Here is an 18,892-nt window from a genome sequence, read left to right on the forward strand (position 1 = left end):
AATCTGTTATAATGGCCTGTTTTATATATACAGAAAAGTACATGAATTTACAATCCATTAATATAATCCCTATGATGACACTATTATATGATATACAGTATATTATATAATTATCTTAGTAAAAATTTAATTTGTCCTGTTCTGTTGTTTGCCATCCCAGCTCTTTACCAAAGACTAAGAAGGGGGCTGAAAGTAACATGTAGCGCATTGAGGTAGCAGTACTATGTACTGTACACTGGGTGTGTGTACTCAGTGTATTGTGGTTGTGTGTATGATAATGAATTGGATTGAGATGATGGAATTCTTATGGATACACTGCTTGTCACAAGTTTGCATTTTTAGGTATATATAACCCGAGCACAGAAAGTAAATTAAAGGGAGAATACAATTAGTTAAATTTCTGTGCTTCTTGAAGGTAAGCTGAGGGCACATGCAATTTAGGGCACGGGTCTAGCTGGCACCTCTGAATTACCATGGGCAAAATACTGTTTTCACAAACAAAACCTAAGATGGAATTTATTCATTTATTTATTTAGGATTTTTATGTTGAAGAAGTAATAACTGTAGTGCCTGATACTGTCTATGATTTCAAACCAGTGTACATCTTTCAGATATAGCTTGATAGCTGTGAGTAATCTGAAAGCGCTGTTCTTCAGCACATACCAAGTTAAAGAAGCACTTGTCCCCTGGCTTGAGCCCACCAGCATGGTGGGATCAGGATCAGTGTAGGATTGGGAAGGCTACAGCCTCTGTTCTTTCTGACAGACTGGGAAGGTGGACCCTCATCACCCACGTGTTTCTGGACACAGAGGAAAAGTGCTGGACATCAAATGGAACCCTTTCAACGACTTCTGCATCGCCTCCTGCTCGGAGGACACCATGGTCAGTACTCATGCAGCTGCGCTCTCTCCAGGGAGGGTGAGATGAACCACATCTTTGTAGTGTGTGAGTGGGAGACAGTGGGGTGCAGGTGTTACTATGCAACTGTAAACTGTGGGTCATGGGTAGAGAAACTGTACTGATAAAAAGACCAAATTATTTACAAAATATTTTGTATTATATGTAGTTGATCTTGTTTATCTGACTCAATTGTGTCCCAGGTGAAAATCTGGGAGATTCCAAAGCATGGTGTGCTGAAGAATATCACAGTGCCATGTAAGGAGCTGCAGGGACACGCCCGCAGGGTGGGGCTGATTGAATGGCATCCCACCGCCAACAACATCCTGTTCAGCACCGCCTACGACTACCAGGTACAGAGCAGGGGTACTGACACTCCTGCTGCAAGGCACAATCACACAAAGCAAAATTAGCGTCAGCCTTGTGTGCAAATGGGTTAACACTCTATAAAGCAGGTCAATATCAACCTCTACTTTCTGGTATCAAGGACTTTTCAGTGGAGCCTTTATGTGGGCAGTTTGAATTAATTACTGTCCCTCAACATTATCTCCTCTAATTGGAGTTTTTTCAAGGGATTGATTTGAGGATCATCTCTCATGGAGAGTGTAGTGAATAGCATGTCCTACTTAGAACTGCTGCAGAATTAGGTTGTAAATCCGTCTCTCCAGGAGAGGACCTCAAGATTCTCTACACTTTTCAGGTATGTGGTATATGTGCAGCCATAAGGGCCTCATGCATTAAGATGGTATATGTGCAGCACTCTCAGTCCTGAAGCCTCTTGCATTAAGACAGTATATGTGAAACACTCTCAGCCCTAAGTCCTCTTGCTTTAATATGGTAAATGTGAAGCACACTACATCTAGCCAGTGACCACTGCCTTGCTGTGTCCACACAGGTGATGGTATGGAACTTAGACTCCCCAGAGCAGGTTATCAAGAACCCAGTGAAGACCATTGGTCTGCACATAGATGTGGTCCTGTCCATGTCCTTCAACACTGATGGCAGCAGGATGGCCACCTCCTGCAAGGACAAGAGGATCCGGGTCATAGACCCTCGCACCGGGGCCCTCTTGCAGGTGTGAAATCACCATTCCTGAACCCTTTACCCTCATATACCCCTTTCTGCTTTTACTGAATCCTCTGAGTATTAGTTTACTACTGAATCACTAAAGTTGTATTATGAATGTGTACACTTATATATAGTTCACAATACTTTTCATGTTGAATTCTTTTCTATTTAGCTGTAAGGTTGAGGTGTTAGCAACAGTGGTGGGTTTGAGATGGATCCATCAGTGCTGTGATCTGTGTGATGCTTTATGTGCGAGTGCCTGATGCATGGTCCTGGCTGAATGCTAGCAGAAGTATGTGGTCCCATGCTCTCTTCCTGTCCAGCACCACACAGCCAAAACTGACACCTTCACAAAACCAGGGCTGGAAGCATAGTTTTACAGACCTAGGGTCAAAATGGATGAGTCATGAAATTTTTTTGTCTTAGCTCTGTGGTGGCTGGTAAAGCAATCTTACAGCTAATGCCATTTTATTCATTTCTATTTCACACAATGACAATATATCTTTTGTCAGATCATGTTGTAGCCATGTAAGCTTTTTCTCGGTTTTTTTTTTTTTTAAGATTTTTTCTCTTTTTTTTCTCATCTCCTTATTGTTTCCATGCTTTCAGGAGGCTAACTGCAAGTCCCATAAAGCCAACAAAGTGCTCTTTTTAGGAAATCTGAAGATGATCTTTTCAACTGGAAATTCTCGGTGGAACCACAGACAGATGGCTCTGTGGGATCAGGTGATGACTGTGCTTCAGTTGTTGATGCCCTCTAGTGGACCTATGCTGCAGTAGCATTCTTATTACCACTTTCTGTCTGATGACAGTGCCTAGATTTCACCTTCTGGCACATGTTTACATCATTTGCATGTAGATGGGTATTTAGTTCCTTCTGAATTTTCAAGATATTTTTACATATGATCTTGCTGCCTCACTGCATGAAAAGTGGGATTTTCGTCAGTAAGAAGCAGTGTAGATTGCCGTGGAAATTCAGGTTAATGACTGTTCCCAGGAATTTGTAGGCAGCACAGAAAACTGTCGGGAACTGCCAGGAATTGACGTGGGGTTTGAATTTCTGGCAGTATTACAAGCCTGCGAAGCTTTGCAGTTGACCCCCCATCCTCTAGGTCTAGGGGCGGCTTTCACATGTAAATGAAAATGCTATGAGCTATACAATGCAAATCAGGGTAGTGGGGGTGGGGGGGTTTTACTCACCACTGATCCAGAGGTGACACCTTTTTATAAAAGGTACGAACTCCATTTTAAGAAAATCTCTGGTATAAATAGATGAACAAATGAACATTTCAAATGAACAAAATAATCAGATTATCCCTGATATAATTCACAGAATAATCGACACCAGTCGTGTACATTTACGAACAAATGATTACACTCGCGAAACACAGCAGATTGAAATTTGTGTGCTATTGCGAAAGCTGCAACATGAGATTGTTTAATTAACAAGAATGACAAGTAATCCCAAATCTTTCTCTTAAATGTTTCACATTATAGCTTTCTTGTGTTACAAAATTCAAATTACAAAACGGAGCTAAATTTAGTTAAATCAATTTAAATTACTGAGAATAAACTTTTACGTTAGGTTGAGTGCAATGAACAATAACGTTTAGAACACTGACCTCATAAAAGCTGTGATGTGTCATGAGCATATAATGTAATTTAAATCGATAAATGCCAACCTTGTTAAACAATCTCATGTTGTAGCTTTCGCAATAGCACACAAATTTCAATCTGCGGTGTTTAATAATAATCATTTATTCTAATTACGCAATTGGTGTCAATTATTCTGTGAGGATAAAGGGGGACAGGTTGAGAGTAATGATAGATTTAAAGGTAGTGTTTTGGCTTCCCCTGTTTCCAGCTCACCAGCTGCCACTGATTTTTGGAGAAACTCACAAAAGCTGAAATTCTAAATAATTTACACTTGGTGTTGCTCATTCATAAATCAGAGTCTGAATGTCCCAGAGGAAAATGTGGCTATTCAGAAGGTTAATGTTTTGACATAGAGCTGACTAGATCTACCCCCAGTAACTGAATTTAATTCCAATAAGAAACCAGTATCATGTTCAATTTCTCAAAAAAAAATCATGAAAATCGGCTCAGACTTAAGCAAGTTACACCCCATTTTGTAGAGGAGTCTGCATCTCTCAATACACATTGTATTCGTTTACTAGTGGATCTTGACCGCTCCAAAATGGCTATCACACAGACGCATAGCGGCAACATACTGCAGCGGCCAAATGAGGTATCTACGTTTCTATATCTATGGGTGTAGCCATGCTGTCGATCTGAACTCAAACCCACCAATAGAAACTCTTTTCTCATTCATCAGCGTTCATCCCGCCCATTATGTCCAGTTCAACTTGCTTTTTGACTCATATAACTTTTTGACCCAACCGAAGGGGACTGATTCGTAATCAAAACTTTTTGCGACGCAAAAAAGACAAACTTTATTTTTGATTGCAATGCGAGAAATTTGCTCTCAAAATTGTCTTTTATGCTTGCATTAAAAAGACACAAAAATAACAGCTGACTCAGTTTGCTGCGGATGTGAATCAGCAATTCACCGCAGTGAACACCATATTGCTGCCCGTAGAGGAGAGTATGGCTGCTTTGGAATCCAACTGCTGCCCAAGTGTGGAGGAGACTACGAGTGAAAGACGGGCGCACAATCCCAAAATTAAGGTAAGAATATATTCGGTGACTGCTAAGCTAAAAGTAACTAGCAGATCTGAATAGAGTGTAAACAACTGGGCGAGAAAGCTATGAGTGCTTGAGCAGAACCAGTGTAAGTTTTCTTCACAAAATGACTTTTTGTCTTGCTGTATTTTATAGGAAGTGGTGCATTGTCTTCACAACTCGGAAGCAAATTGCAGGCACTACGAACCGGAGCAAGGGTAAGATTAAAAAAAAAATAGGCTACATGCACTCTGTATAAAAGTAAATAAATACATTCTCTGACGCATTTACATTTTGTTTTCACAGACTGAGCTCGCCTCACAACGAGACTGGAAGCTAATCGGAAGTACACGGCTACACATCACAGACGTCGGCACCCTGGACCACATTCAGACGGAATGCTGACAAATACATACGACTCCGAGGTGGCAAAAAGACATTTCAAGGTGCATCTGATGCCCCAGGTTGTTCTAGTGGCTGGACACTTTGAAAGTTACTTTAGTTTAGTTGTTTTCTCACACTAGTGTTTGTGCATTTGCTATTTTCCCTATGTATCAATAAAGCTCTTACTTTTAATTAACATGTTCCTCGCAAATGTTTTTTTTCTTTGCCCAATAAATTCATTCATGTCCTTGATTATTGTGTAGCCCATAGGATAACAATAACATGAATATATACAACATATAGCATATATCACATGAATATATAGTCTTTAGTAACTGCAATATTTTTGATCTAGGCTTATTAATTATACACATAACTTAAAATTAAATTATTATTATAATTATTTTTGTAAGGGAGGGGTTTACCCAAGCCTGTATTATAATAGCCCAGGGTGACCAATAGCAACAGATCTACCAATCAATCATGAGTGATTTTTCTTTTTAAAAAATTGTGGTTTCATCCAATGCTGGAGTGAGGCAAGTTCTATAGCCAGGCGGTTTCACAGCGATTCATATGCTAATTAGAGCCATTCGCACCTCCGCTGCTGCCCTCCACATCACCACCCCCCCTCCCACTGCCAGTGATTCGTTCTCGCCAATTTATGACACAGGCCAACGCGAACTTCACAGGCTGTAAACAGCCGTTAACTGCTGGGAATTAGTGGGATTTTCGGGCGTTCACGGGGGTGAAAATCCGGTTTTTCATGCAGTGCCTTTTGCAGTAACTCCCCGGCTGTGATAAAATAACTCTGGGATAGTTTATGTTGTGAAGTTACCCATTAGTTTGAGCACAGGGACTCAGGGTGAGATCTAGTATGTTGTGAGGTTACCAGTGAGTTTGCACACTGGGATTCTGACACTGTGAGTGTTGCAGGATGACCTCTCTGTGCCTTTGCTGGAGGAGGACCTGGATGGCTCCTCTGGGGTCCTGTTCCCTTTCTATGATCCTGACATACACATGCTGTATGTGGCAGGGAAGGTGAGTCTCCCTCACCCTCACCAATCAGCATGCACATCTCTATCAACATAAAGACTTCACAGAGTGACACCTGAAGACAGGTGTGACTCTGTGAAGTCTTACCCAAAAGGATGATCACTACTGAACAATGTCAGATATCCTAACCAATTTGAAATTTGCAACTAAGAACCATACCCTAGGAATTTTGCCCAATTCTTCACATCCACATGTAAATCTTCAATGAAAGTACTAAGGCTGGGAGAGCACATACACAAACATTTGGATATTGCATCTAGTAATAAAATTTATGATGTTCTGATGAAAGTTCTGAGGATGAACTTTCTTGAAGATGAAAACACCAACCTAACAAATGACAAATCTCATCAGCTTGAGGAATGCAGTGGTCATTGTTTAATTTTAAATGTTACATAAGATTTTTTTAATGTTTAACTCCCTTCTGTCATTGGTGTTGTAATGGTGTCTGTAGTGAAGGGCGAGAGCAGTCACCCCACCCGGCCTTGAGCCCGGGTCTGCAGGTTACCAAACTGCAGCTTTGACCGCAACGCCAAAGAACCAGGCTCCAGGTTTAGTACCCCATAGACCTGGGTTTGAGGCTGGGTGGGGTGACTGCTCTCGCCCTTCGCTACAGCGTCAGGATACAATCAGTCCCATAAAACTACTGTGTTTTCTTCCAGGGGGATGGTAATATCAGGTATTATGAAGTCAGCTCAGAGAAGCCCTACATGCATTTCCTTACAGAGTACCGCTCACTCCTACCTCAGAAAGGCATTGGTAAGCACACTGATTTCACAGGATTTTCTCCCTGTTGTATGGGAGCGGCTTGAGTAATAACATCTGTTTTCCATCATTAAGGGATCATGCCAAAGCGTGGACTGGATGTGTCGTCCTGTGAAGTGTTCAGATTCTACAAGCTGGTGCCAATCAAAAGTCTCATCGAGCCACTTTCCATGATAGTCCCACGCAGAGTGAGAGGACTGGAGCTGCAGCACAGAGACAGGGTTCTAAACACAGAGACAGGATTCTAAACACAGAGACAGGGTTCTAAGTACATGTGTGGCAGAGCTGAGAGCAAGAAAGATGTATGTGCATACAATCTTTATTATCAGTGAGGATCAATTATTAGTCATTATTGAATTCACTAACGGGCTTTTGCCGTACAGGTGACTGGCAATTTGGAAATTTAAAAAAAGCACTCTACACTAATTTAGCACTTAGTGTTAAACTCAGTATCTTACTGACCTCTTGTGATACTTCTCGATACCTACTCTCAGCATACTGATGCACTTATTTGGAAGTTGCTCTGGGTATGAGCATCTGCTAAGTGATGTAATGTAATGTAATGTATATTGCAGGGGAGTTAAATGCATGTAGACATTTTCCGGGCAGCATCATGTCGTAGTGGAGAACTTGTCTTAACTAAGTGCAAGATTAAAGTGGATACATACAGGTGGGTCCAGACTGAAACAGATTTGTAATGGTGTATTTATCTCCACCATACAGTCAGAGTCTTACCAGGAAGACATCTACCCCATGACTGCTGGGAGCAAGCCAGCCATGACAGCAGCTGAATGGCTGACAGGCCTTAATAAAGGTATGTGTCTCTGTGGCAACATGATTCATTCATCATATTCTTCACTCACTTCCATATTCAGTCTCAAACATTGCAGTGGCACATAGTAAATGATTGTATTAAAGATTTTCTCAATTTTATAATGGAGAAACACTGAATCAGTGAAATAATGACTCCTTAGTATTATAACGTTGCATTACAATAAAAGAGAACTGAAAGTCACATTAACAAACACATTATTTAACACAATTTCACTCTAGCTGAATCCAACAAGATACTAAAAATACGTATTATTATTACAAAATCCAAATTCATTGATCAATAATCAATTAATTTTGGACACTGCAGTTACAGTCAGCAAACTGCAGAACACTTGGGCTCTTGAGTGGCTCCTCTGACTACAGTTATTGTTTTAAGCACAGGTACCACAGTTAAGACTCAGGAGCCTTGTCATAAGATGACAATGACAAGGAGCCTGTAGGAGAAGAAGGCAGCCAGTTGTGTCTGGTTTTGTTCCACGAGGATTGGGCGTGTTTTTTGGCCACTGTTCCCTCGTTGTACTGCTAACTGCTCTCAGCACCCTGCAGCTCTCCAGATGCCTGTGTGCCTCTCAAAAGACAGCCTAATGTACATCTGACAATTCCAAAAAAGGAAGAGAGCAGCTGTAAAAATTACATTTCAACAAATCCAGTCTAACAGCTTACACCTTTTAGAGATGTAAGCTTCCTATATTGAAAGAAAATAATAACTTTAAGCAATTAAGTACAGTAACTTTAATTAAACAAGAAAAACTATAAAAAACAACTATAAACTATAAAAAACAGAAACATGATTTTACCACAGAAAAAGAGAAAATATGTACTCAATGCTCAGATGAAAGCTGGGAAACGGGCAAAGGAAAGTTCTGACTGGCCATATAAATGCTGTTTTTCTCAATTTATTCCAGACCCTGTCTTGATGTCTCTGAGGCCTGGAAGTAAATCAGCAGATGCATACCCAGATCTGGCAGCAGGTAAAGCCTTTAGCAACTCTTTGGATACCAGGCGGTCCCAGAGTCGCCCCGGCCTTCTGCAGTTGGCCTTTATCGAGGAGAATCTACAGACCAAAGATGGCAAGGAACCTAAGACCTTAAACGACTCAAAATCCTGCCAAGAATTTGAGGACAAGAGTCAAGCTGCTGTGTCCAACGGACAAGAACCCATGACGTGTTCCCCTCCTAAAACTGAGAATGAGGTATTAGTGAGGTATTACTGGCAGAGTAAACCTGCTGTATCAAGGGTTTGTTTTGTTTTTTTATTACATTTTACAAGGGGGGCGCTATTTGATGATGTTTCTGTATGAATATGAAATTAAGTTAACAATTAATTAGAGCACAACAAGCAACTGGATAAGTGCATTTCCTGAAGAAAATGCAGTGTGATTGCAACCCGGCAGCGAAAATGTGCTAACATATATGAGACATTTGCTAGGATATGGCTAAGTGGTTGCTAGGCTGTTGCTAGGTGGTTGCTAAGGTATATAAGGTGGTTGCTAGGGTGTTGCTAGGTTGTTGCTAGGGTAAACAATATGGTTGCTAGGGACACACACACCTTTGGTTAGTGTTGGGTCACATGACCCAAAGCAGCATATCAGGTCCCTTGGCTATTGGTCAAATGGTGACCGAGTGGTAAGACTTTGAAAAATGAACTGAAGTGAATGGGAGGACGGAGGGATGAGTAAACGAGTAAAAGATGAATGTGGGGTCAGTATGGGTTTCAGTGAGTGTTGGGTGGCATGACCTGAGGCAGTATATGAGGTACTGAAAACTGTAGGCAGAAAGGTGACCGAGCGGTAAGACTTTGAAAAATGAATTGAAGTCAATGGGAGGATGGAGGGGTGAATAAATGAGCAAAAAAACTGATGAGAGAAATGACAAAAAGACAAGTGCGGGTCAAGACGGTCTTGGATGAGTGTTGGGTAATTTGTCCCGAGGCAACATGCGAGGTACGGTGGCTATAGGGTGAAAAGTGACCGAGTGGGAAGGTCATGAAGTGTGAGGGGGGTGATTTTGAAAATGAACGGGAGTCTATGGGGAAAAAGGGATGAAAAAACGACAAAAACCAGAGAATGAGTGTGAGTATGGCTCAGCTGTATACAAGCAACCCGATCGGGGTCAGACTGGATGGGTTACAGTTGGTTTGGGGTCGATATCTCAAAAACTCTGGGAGGAGAAGCAGTACAAAATTTGGTGGAATAAGAAGAATAAAACTATCGGATAACAATAGTGTGCTTCCAATGCTTTGCTTCGCAATCACACTAATAAAACTATTGAATAACAATAGTGTGCTTGCGATGCTTTGCATCGCAATCACACTAATTATAACACAAGACAGAAGTAGGAGGTACTTAATTTATCTTATCCAGAATGAGATATTTAAGCCATCATGTAAAAAATACAGGGATTCTGTTTTCCAAACTTTACAGCAAACATTGCTAGACATTGTATTTCATTGGATTAATGGACATGGAATCCACAAATGTGGTGTGTACAAGCACACTTGTCGTGTTTTTATGTCTGTGTACTCATGGACTAGACCAAGAACGAGGGAATAGTCAAAAAGACTATCCAAATGACTACTAGCAATGTAAGGCTTTGTTAAGTTAAATGAGCTACCAGCTCTCACCATCCATAAGGAATTAAGAATTTAATGAAGATCGAACCACTGTCTTGCTTACAGCAGTGAAGAAGTGTTCTTGTAAATATAATAACAGTAATTGCTTTTTAAACAACTTTTTTTTGTATTGTTTGCTCATTTTGATGGTGAGTTTGAGAGGGGGCACTGATTCTTACAAGAATGAGGTTGTCTTAAATGCTGTTCACTTGCCAGACTATGAAGGGCAATATTCTTGGAAAGAAATGTGGCAGGGCTTTGGGAAAAACTGTGAGGAGTCATGCCAGTTTTAGAGAAAGCTCTATGGTTGCTGTTCTTGGATGAGGACATTGATTTAATGTTTTATCATAGTCTTACAGTTTATTGATTCTGTGTTCCCCAGCTCCTACAGACATACTACCGGCAACAGGAGGAGATCCGCCGCCTACGGGAGCTGCTGACCCAGAGGGATGTGCGGATAAAGCAGCTGGAGCTGGAGATTAAAAATGTACTCAACTCCCAAGGAGCCTGCTAAGAAGCGCAGCCCCCCTGCCAGTCTGTTTCCAATGCTCCCCTCCTCAGTTTCAGACATTTCCAGCCAGTACCAAGGGGACATGGTCCCAGCCACAGGAATGACCCCCCTCTCTGCCACAAGCTCTCTGCCTCTCTGTTGTCATGTGTGACGCATTTTTACACTACCACACAGATTTAAGGCTGTCCAAATCATGCTTTTGGCATTTTTTGTATGCTTTGGACCTATACAAGTCTTTTTAATGCTCTTTTATAGAAAATGTGTGGCATCTGTCTTCAACTTTTTAACAATTGGTGTGTCTCCACCATGTCTCATTATGTTGAAATGGTGGACAGGGGACTAGACAGCTCTTGTTTGATTCTTCAACACAGTGGATTTTCAATTATTGTTTTAGCCTTAATTTGCAGATTGTAATGACTGTTAATGCTTGACTAAGCTGAATGTCGTGTGTTTTATTGTATTTTAAATGAAAAAGTGGAGGAAAAAGGGACAAAATGTAACTTTACTAGGTGATGAATAGCATCTGAATGAGTAAAAGTAATGCCAATGTAAGTGGGACAGTTCAGCTCTTAACCTGTGACTACAGAAATTTGTTTTTTATTGAATTTATTCATTTTTGTTTTCATCTTTGGAGAAAAAAATCCAGAAAGACATCTTTGTGAATGATCTTCAATTCCACTGCCTTAATAGAATAAAGTAGCAAAGGCTTGCATATTGTAGGGACTGATCTGCTGAATATTCTGGTGTTTACAAACCAGTACAGAAGCTTCCTCCACCACACATACTTTTCAGCACCTCAATCATTAGACATTGAGAGTTCGCAAAGTTGTGTTTAGTTCTTGACATTTCTCTGTTTACTTCAGCCATATCTCACACCACAGGTAAAATCATCACCAGGAAAGATTAGTTGAGCGAAACATTAAGAAATTAGAGGAGGATAATAACGCTGGCATATAGATTAATGGCATACTGTTTTGCACAAGGTGGTAAAGATTACTGTTCACTTGTGTGTCTCCCAGATCATGACAGTTTAAGCATGTAGTGACACTAGAGAAATAGGTTTGCCTTTTTTGCCACACATTTCAATAAGGTAAAGGACTGTGTAAATGGTGAATACCATCATTTACATGGAACTGAATGTGAAGCACTATTGCTGTGTACAAATATGACTTAAAGGGAATTCAATAAATATTTTGCTAACACATCAATTTGTGTTTCCATGCAAGATTATTGATGGGGTGGGTTTTGTAAGCATCGAAAGAGCTGTTTAAGGACCACTTGCAAATATCTGATGAGCATTTGGGCCTTCAGTTGTACTTGAATGGAAAAAGTCTTTCCAGATTGGACATCTGTGCATGGACTTGAACTTGGACTCAACCAGTCATGCTTGGAGTTCATTCTTAATGCTTATGATGGTTAAGTCCCATATCATGCTGAACATTTTATCAGTGGCGCCACAGCTGTAACACAGCATTGACACAGCATTTACTGTGACACAGCATTTACTGCTAACAGTTCACAGCTATTGTTTCTCATAATACTGAAGCAAACCATCAACCTGATTGATGCATTTTATATTTTATATTATATCTCAGACTCATATCCATACATTAGCCTGTGGACACCTTTATATGTTCTATATATTTTTATATAATGTTATTTCAGACATTCACAGTGAGCCAATGCAAAGGGCATCTGCTCTTTCAATTTTTGTGTGGGGTAAAGGATGCCTTGTGGTTCCTACGTTGGGACCAGTGTAACAGCCACAAAGGGTCTGTTGCACTCTCTCAGGTAGTCCTTTGAAATGCTATCCTCATGACCATTCAGAATCTGCAATTCACCTCATGAACTTGGACCAGGAAATAGTTTAATCCTATTTTCTTGAATTTTCTCTGCAGTTATACTGACCACCAAAAACAGAAGTTGGCACATATCATAACATATAATTTCTAATTTTATTGTGAAACATTCAGTCGAGGAATGTTTATTGTGATTATTTTCATGGATTATAAAGGAGCCACTGTTCTGATGAGATTATTTTGTATTCCTTACAGTTGGATAAAGTGGTGTTTGAATCCAAATTAATGGCAAATTTATAATAAATTTATGTGTTAAGAAAAAAATAACTTGAATAATTAAGAGTTCATTGTTGCATTTGAGATTAATGTTCATTAGTTTCTACATGAATAGTATGTAAACTATTGTCACTCTTTGGAACCGTTCTTTTTAGCTTACATAAATATTTCAATGAATATTTCAAACTAATGTTCTTTATCATAATCTTATCACTTATCATCTGAAAATCTGAACTACTGGTTCTATACAGCTTTCTAGTTACCACTGCTAAAGACATACTTAAGACATTATTATTATTTTAAATACCAAGAATTTATTGGTGGCAGGCTTACCGAACACGTGGTGGAATTTGGAGCTGCAGTACTGAGGACGCCATGTCATCCATAACACAATGGAGGATGTGGCGCGGTCAGTGAGGGGGGATCAGTGTGTTTAATCCTCTCACCAAACGAGACATGCTCATCAGTGCCACACCCACAGCCAAACTACACCAAACTTCACCACATTCTTGTTTGAGGGCATATTTTCTTATACATCTGCATTGATATTTACACACTACTACAGAATGATAAAATGAGCCTGCAGTAATTCCTCTGACGAAACTTACATGTACGGGATATTTTGCTCTTTTTCTTTTGCTCCAACTGTTTCACTGTTTTTTTTGCTCTTCATTTACATACAGCACAGATGCCACCTTGCTTGTAAAAATGTGCTGAATTGAAAGTGGTTAGATTTTCTCATAAAATACAGCCTTTCTATACTACAATACAAACAATGCTGCTGTGTACCACAGACATACTACAGTATAAACACACAGGTTTGGGGCATCATTACTAAATTGCACTGAATTATTCAATAAGGGATTCACGTACCCAAAAATGAATATGAAACTTGACAAAATATTAATAAAAATGCATCATATTAACTATGATTGAGGTTGCTTTGTCTGGGTAGCTACAATTTTCCATCATAACACGGGCATCATATTAAGTGAGTAAACAAATCATGATGGCTTCATGTAGCTTCAGATAAGGAGAAGACTAGCACCCTTTTCAGGCATCAATATAGGCACTTAGCTTTCCGATAGGGTGGGCTGTCACCTTGTGTGTGCACCACTGTTCTTGCAACTTGTGACATGACATGCACTTTTGCACCCTTGCTCTATATGGTAGATCTACCATTTGAAAAAATGCAATGTCTTCAAAACCTCTTCTGAGTTTATCTAGTACAGTGGATATAAAAAGTCTACACACCCTTATGAAATTGCAGATTTTTGAAATGTAAAGACAGAAATAACAACATAAATGTCTCTTTCCATCTCTAATGTGACCTTCCAACAAACAAAAATCCAGAGAAAGAAAAAAGAAAGAGTTAATTATTAGGAAAAATAAATAAATTAAAAAAACTACAACACCCTGATTGCATAGGTCTGCACACCCCGCCCAACTAATACTTTGTGGAAGCCCCTTTTGCATTTATTACAGCAGCAAATCTTTGTGAATAAGTCTCTATTAACTTTGCACATCTAGACTTTGGAATTTTATCCCACTCTTTGCAAAAAAGTTCAAATTCCTTCAAATTGCAAGGGGATCTCCTGTGTACAGCTCTCTTTAGGACATTCCACAGGTTTTCAATGGGATTGAGGTCTGGGCACTGACTGGACCATTCCAAGACTTTGATTTTCCTTTTCGGAAGCCATGCTTTGGTTGACTTGGATGTGTGTGTAACGTGGGTAGGCTGTCCTCTTACTTTACGTGGCGTAGATAATTGGGGGTGTGGTAGCTTACGCATAGCCACTTAGTTTTCCTTATTTAAGCTGCGTATACCTGCCTGTTTAGCGACCTTGCGTCTGCTTCCTGTCTGTGCAGTGGTGTTGGACCGCACGCTGTCAGCTGTCCTGTGTCCTGGGCTTGCCCACCGAGGTAATCTTTACCCTGTCGGGTGTATAGGTAGGTTTAGTTCATAGCGGCATTAAACGGGAAGTGCATGCGAATATGTCAATACATGTATTATTAACCTAAAGCTTTTATGTTTGTTCAGAGTATCGGTCGGCCAGTGCTGGAGCCATAGTTTGCCTCTGTCTGTGAGCTCTTGGGAGTAGTGGCTCCTGCTGTGTTTAGTCGAGGTAATGATTCATGGCGTAAATTTGTTTCTCCAGCATTTACGGTAATTCCTGTGTGCATAATGCATGCGACGATACAGAGTTGATTGTGTCCTTGTGTTTTAGGTTGTCCCCTCCTGCAACACTAGCTGCTGTTTTGCCTGTCGATAGTTCCGCCCTCAACGGAGTGGGTTAGGTTAGACTGCGGGAACTCCTAGTGTTTTATGTGTGTGGCGGCGTGTTTCTACCCGCAATCCAGCGCAAACCAACGGGTCGTAGGTAGGTTTAACCGCTTGTTTTAGAACGAGTATAGTGGGCAAGGAGCTGTTTGGTGGGGCGGTTAGCATATTGGTATTCCTCTTCACTGTGTGTCTTAATGCTAACTGCACTTAATCACGTAGGCACGCGTATGCGGTTTGAGAGTGAATGAGAGAGCACTTAGGTGAGTATTTTTCACATGCGGGTATCCCTAGTGGTGAGTATACTTCTCCCCAACCAGCTCTTAGCCCAATTTTAGTAGTATAATATTTTTATATATTTAAACTGTGTAATGATGGAATGTATTTAAATAGACTTTTCTCAACTTTAATAAATTTATTGTGCTTCCCAGAATCACAAGTCTCTGTCTTATCCTTATAGAAGAACTGGAGGGAACCCTTTTCTTGTAGCGCAGGTGTATACTTGGGGTTTACATACATAAACTATTTCCTTGGCCGAAACTCCCAAGGTGGCGTAGTTGAGCTTTGCCTGTGCCCCACACCTCATGGTTATATGTGCTTCAGGTCATTGTCATGTTGGAATGTGAAATTCCTCTTCAGTTTTCTGACAGAGGCCAGCAGGTTTTGAGCCAAATATCTTGATATTTGGAGCTAATCATTATCCCATCTATCTTGATCCCCCTGACCCAGCTGAAGAGAAGCAACCCCAAAGCAAGATGCTACCACCACCATGCTTCAATGTCTGTATGGTGCTCCTTGGATGATGAGCTTTATTAGCTTTGCGCCAAACACATCTTTTACAGTTTAGGCCAAAAAGTTCAACCTTTGTCTCGTCAGACCACAGCACATTTTCCCACATGATTTGGGGTGGCTGAATGAATCTTTTGGCATAATTTAGATGTTCCTTTTTGGAGGAAAGGGTTTCCATCCTGCCACCCTACCCCATAGCCCAGACATGTGCAGAATACGAGAGATGGTGATCACCTGCAAGGAGTGACCGGTACCTGGCAAATTCCTGTAGCTCCTTCAGTGTTGCTATTGGCCTCTTTATATCCCTCTCCTGATTGGTACTTTTCAACAATTAGCTCCCGCAGTTTCTTTGGCAACTCTTTGTGGACCATGGCTCTCCCAGTAGGATGCAACCCCAAACATTCAAGCAAATCCTACAGCAACATCTGACTTTAATCTGGGTTTAATCAGAATCACTTTCATTGATGGCAGGTGTATGCTATTTACCTACAGGCATGATTTTGAATGTGACTGGTGAACACCGCTAGAGCCCCCATTATGAAAGGGTGTGCAAACTTCAATCAGGGTGTTTTTTTTTTTTTTTGTTTAAAATGTTCCTATGTGTAGCAGGTGCTACTATGCCACTTTGGGAATTTCACCCAAAGAATGAACTTTCTACCCCTTAGTGGTAACACGTTGGTTTCATACACAGGCCCCTTCAATTTAATGAAGCAACCAGAGACGTGAATTCCATAAAAAAATATTGTTTATTCCAGGCAAAAGCAAACACAAGTATTAAAACGCACACGAAAAAAAAAAGATTTTATCAATAAAAAAATAGTTGTTCCTCCTCCATGCCAGTAGGGGAGGTACGGCTGTAATGCCTGCGGGTGAGAGAGCTACTGGGGAGAGTCAGTGACTTACCGGAAAGGGACCAACCAAGCACACGTGACCGTGGCCGACACTCACACACTGCAAAATGGTGAAGTACAAGTTAGTGAAACAACCTCATGCAATTCAATGTCTGCACACCCACACTTAAGTGAACAAAAGATCCCCTTCCGAAGCGCGCGGTCACCCATCTCCACCGACACGGAGTCTCTCACCGCGCACGCAATCAACCAAAAGGAAAACAATTTTAAAAACAAAACGGAGACCGAGCCCCAACTCTACAGTTGGTTTGTCCAATAAGCTAAAGGTTAGCGATCACCCAACACCACACACAATGTAAACAACCCGTCGCTTGCTAGCTACTGGGAAAGAGGGCTTGCTTGCTAGCTACCTAGCTAAGTGGCTAGTACGCTATGTAGCAAGTCTGTGTGTCTGATGACTTGATATGCAATAGGCAACACTTGATAAAAGCTAGCTAGCTAAAACACACAGGCAAAACAGCAGCCAGCAATCCTAAAAAAAATAGGAAAAGCAGTTAAAACGAGTAGTATCTCGATGTAATCTTTTCTTAGCAGGTCCTCCCCACTTTGTGCAATATATATAACAATATATAACATGCGGAGTAGAATGCTTCATGTAGCTAGCTATCATTGCAACAAATAAAAGGGTAAAAAGCCAGGGATACCTACACTCAACTACAGATATTTTACATCTTGATGCCGTTATTTAGTTTGTCATTTAACCTTGGGAATATAATGACAGCGATCTCAATCAAGCAGCGCTCGTCTGTCCACAGGAACCTAGAATGGACAAGGCTCGTCAGATTTGCCAAAAGCAGTACGACAAGTGAATGAAGACGCCAGCCTACCTTCTCAGGACATGGATTCAGAGTGCCCAGCGGAAAACTGGAACCGAACAGGTAAGACGTTCTCTTCTCTATTTGGCTACCACAACCTATTTATAGGGATAGGGAATTGATTGCGTTTCCTGACATCCAATCGAGTAGCTGGTTGCCTGGTAGCCGCGCATTAAGCGTCCAACCAGCTAGCTATGCCACAATATACCCCTAGGTTTTGTATCGGCGTCCTGACGATAAACTACACAAACTCCAGGGTCTAAATATAGCAGATAGCATACCACTAGAACCAGGTACCTGGGAATCCGCATGACCCCTTACCCTCCCCACTGTTGTCTCTGGTAGGTGGTGGATGTTAGTGTGCCTTCCTGCAGTGGTACGGGTTGTTCTACGCAGTGGGACACCACTGGGACCTGGACCATCCCTAGGAGAGACTGGGGATATGACGGTTGGGTTAGGCAGTATGGCTTGTGCTGCAGGTGCTAATGTCTCGGTCGTAATCCATAGATCCCCTTCCTCCTCCGTGGAATTCTCTACTGGTGCCAGGGCATCATCAGCATTCCTAAGGGTAAGATCAGGAGCAAGGTTTGTAGGGACTAATTTCAACATGTTTCTGTGAACATGTTTTAGCTGCTGCAGATTGTCGAGAGGTGCAATTGTGTATACAGGTCCTCCTTCTTCTGGTGCCCTCAAGACCTTGTACACAGTGGGACTCCACTGATCCTGAATTTTGTTCCGACCCCTTACACCACAGTCCCTCAGGTAGACTAGCTGATTTTCTTTCAGCTGAACGTCACCTACCCCTTGATCATGTTTGATTTTCCGACGTTGTGCTGCTGCCTTCAGTCGCTCTCTTGCCCCATCATAGGCTACCTGTAGTCTGCGCCGGTGTTCCTGGACCCACTCTACCACCCCACCTGGTGCAGGTTCCCGCACTCTCCCTAACAGGAAGTCAATGGGTAACTGGGGTTCCTGACCAAACATCAGGAAGAAAGGAGACTCTCCGGTTGCTTGATGGGTCGTGGTATTGTAGGCGAAGGTGACTTGTGGGAGGTATTCGGTCCACTCACTTTTCTTTGTCAAGGGTATGGTGCACAGCAAATCATGCAGGGTTCGATTGAACCGTTCACACTGCCCGTTTCCTTGGGGGTGGTAGGGTGTGGTACAGGTCTTTTGGATGCTATAAAGGTCACACAACTGCTGTATAAGGGCACTCTCAA

The 18,892-nt window shown here is 41.4% G+C and overlaps 1 protein-coding gene across 3 annotated transcripts in view; it reads left to right on the plus strand.

Annotated features, from left to right (window-relative positions):
- Nucleotides 1-10,957, plus strand: part of coro2a (coronin, actin binding protein, 2A) — a 38,012-nt gene extending 27,055 nt beyond the window's left edge. For all 3 annotated transcript variants that reach the window (XM_036516813.1, XM_036516812.1, XM_036516814.1), the window contains 10 exons: nucleotides 766-882; nucleotides 1,101-1,250; nucleotides 1,793-1,972; nucleotides 2,575-2,691; nucleotides 5,965-6,069; nucleotides 6,744-6,840; nucleotides 6,922-7,034; nucleotides 7,570-7,660; nucleotides 8,586-8,872; nucleotides 10,673-10,957. In XM_036516813.1, coding sequence (XP_036372706.1) covers nucleotides 766-882; nucleotides 1,101-1,250; nucleotides 1,793-1,972; nucleotides 2,575-2,691; nucleotides 5,965-6,069; nucleotides 6,744-6,840; nucleotides 6,922-7,034; nucleotides 7,570-7,660; nucleotides 8,586-8,872; nucleotides 10,673-10,804 — 1,389 coding nt within the window. In that variant the 3' untranslated portion in view covers nucleotides 10,805-10,957. The remainder of the gene's footprint in view (nucleotides 1-765; nucleotides 883-1,100; nucleotides 1,251-1,792; nucleotides 1,973-2,574; nucleotides 2,692-5,964; nucleotides 6,070-6,743; nucleotides 6,841-6,921; nucleotides 7,035-7,569; nucleotides 7,661-8,585; nucleotides 8,873-10,672) is intronic.
- The last annotated feature ends 7,935 nt before the right edge of the window (nucleotides 10,958-18,892 follow it).

Source organism: Megalops cyprinoides, chromosome 22 (assembly GCF_013368585.1).
Source record: "Megalops cyprinoides isolate fMegCyp1 chromosome 22, fMegCyp1.pri, whole genome shotgun sequence".
In the NCBI taxonomy this organism is placed as follows: Eukaryota; Metazoa; Chordata; class Actinopteri; order Elopiformes; family Megalopidae; genus Megalops; species Megalops cyprinoides.